We start from the raw sequence: 1,691 nt of genomic DNA on the forward strand, positions 1-1,691 counted from the left end.
TGGAAGTGGGTACCACTGCCCCTTGCACACAAGCATACACAAACAGGCACACACACTTTCTCCCCTCGTATGCTCCTGCCACACCTGAGAAGCCAAACCTAGGGGGCAATGCAGGTGGTGGCTGACCCAGGGACCCAGTCCAGGCTTCCTGTACCCTCTCAGCATGGTTAGCCTCCATAGGGTCCCAGAGATCCTCAAATCCAGGATTTACCCTGTCTGGATCTTCTTTGAGCAGGCCCCAGGAACCCTCTTAAGAGACCGAAGTCTCTCAAGCACCGAGTCCACTGCTCAGGGCTGTGGCTCAGCCCAGTCCCACCCCCATTTCCCCCTACCCAGGCTCTGCTCACCAGCAAAGCATCTGCAGATGTCCTCATGAGTCACGTAGGCCAAGGTGTGGGGGTTAAGGAGAATGGCTGATGCCCTGCCTATGGTGACAGACAACTGACACAGCGAACACCCAGCTTTGCAGTGGAGGTCTGACATACACGCTTACAAAAAAAGCCCTGAGGCCTGGGGTCTACATGGGGGAGGGATCACAGGCCAAGACTGTGGGTGGAGAGGCTCCGAGGAGGGAACCCGAGGCTGAAACCTGGCCAGGAGCTGGAGGACCATCCTCCCAAGCGGGACAGAGACTAGGGGACCACAGAGCAAACCCAGCTGGACTAGAGGGCCCATCGCCCACTCCCCGGGAGCCAGGACCGCCGACAGGAGGATATCAGCTGTTGTGCACGTCCTCTGTGACGTTCCGGATGCTCTGCTGCACCCACACCTTGTGCTGGTCTAGCTCTTGCTCCCGCTGCTGCAGCTCCTCGATCTCTGCCTTGAGCTCGATCAGCTTGTCCGCAATCTCCCGGGTATTGCAGCCAGGCCCCACACCCCTGAATCCAGGAAGGAGAGCTGAGGCGGGCTGCCTGGCACTCTGGGTCCCACGGTCCCTGTTCTCTCTGACACCCTCCACCCCACACCCCTGACACTTCTGGGTAGGAGATCCCACTGCCGTCCCCGGTGCCCCAACTCACTTCCACTGGATGCTATTCTTGGATTTTTTCTCGATCAACCCGATACCTTCCAGTACGTTAGTAATGTCATATATCCGCCGCTTCTGGCGCACAGCTAGGGTGTCAGCTGCCTGGCAGGGAGAAGAGAATGGAAAATGCTCAGTCCCACTCTCATGGGGTACTCGGTCTGGAGTAGTCTGAAAAGGGGGTGGCGTGAATTCTAGCCCTCCTCTCCAGGCACTACAGCAGCTCAGGACTGTGGGGCGGGAAGGGGCCAGACGAAGCCTGAGCTGATGTTCCGATACTCTTTTCCCCACACCTGCTGGAGAGGGCCACGAGGACTAGCACCCGCAGCCCCAAGCCTGGCACAAAGCTGACATCCGATGAACAGCCTCAGCCGAATGAATGAAACAGCTCCCGGCCTCCCGCTTGTGAGAAGCACATGTATGGCGGCCTGCTCTGAGGGCTCAGCTGGGCCGCCCCGGGGGTTCCCTCTACCGGCTCAGGCCTGGTCCACCATCCCCCCTGTCGCCCCTTAGCCCGGGCCGCACCAGCTTGAGGTCAAGCACGCCGTCCTTGGCTTCCTGCAGAAGCGACACGAACTTGGTAGTGAGAAGTCCCAAGCTCTTCTCGTGCCGGCTTGGGGTGCCTGGGGGCGGCGGCGCCTGTGGCCCGGCCTCCGCCATCGCGCCC

General features: G+C 60.3%; 1 protein-coding gene across 2 annotated transcripts in view; it reads right to left on the reverse strand.

Annotated features, from left to right (window-relative positions):
- Positions 1-1,685, reverse strand: part of E2F4 (E2F transcription factor 4, p107/p130-binding) — a 6,703-nt gene extending 5,018 nt beyond the window's left edge. For both annotated transcript variants that reach the window (XM_010851051.1, XM_010851050.1), the window contains exons 1-4: positions 1,550-1,685; positions 1,020-1,129; positions 717-878; positions 348-391 (exon numbers count right to left, since the gene is read on the reverse strand). In XM_010851051.1, the coding sequence (XP_010849353.1) occupies positions 348-391; positions 717-878; positions 1,020-1,129; positions 1,550-1,684 (451 nt within the window). In that variant the 5' untranslated portion in view covers position 1,685. The remainder of the gene's footprint in view (positions 1-347; positions 392-716; positions 879-1,019; positions 1,130-1,549) is intronic.
- Between the last annotated feature and the right edge of the window lie 6 nt (positions 1,686-1,691).

Source organism: Bison bison, unplaced genomic scaffold (assembly GCF_000754665.1).
Source record: "Bison bison bison isolate TAMUID 2011002044 unplaced genomic scaffold, Bison_UMD1.0 scf7180017864297, whole genome shotgun sequence".
Taxonomy (NCBI): Eukaryota; Metazoa; Chordata; class Mammalia; order Artiodactyla; family Bovidae; genus Bison; species Bison bison.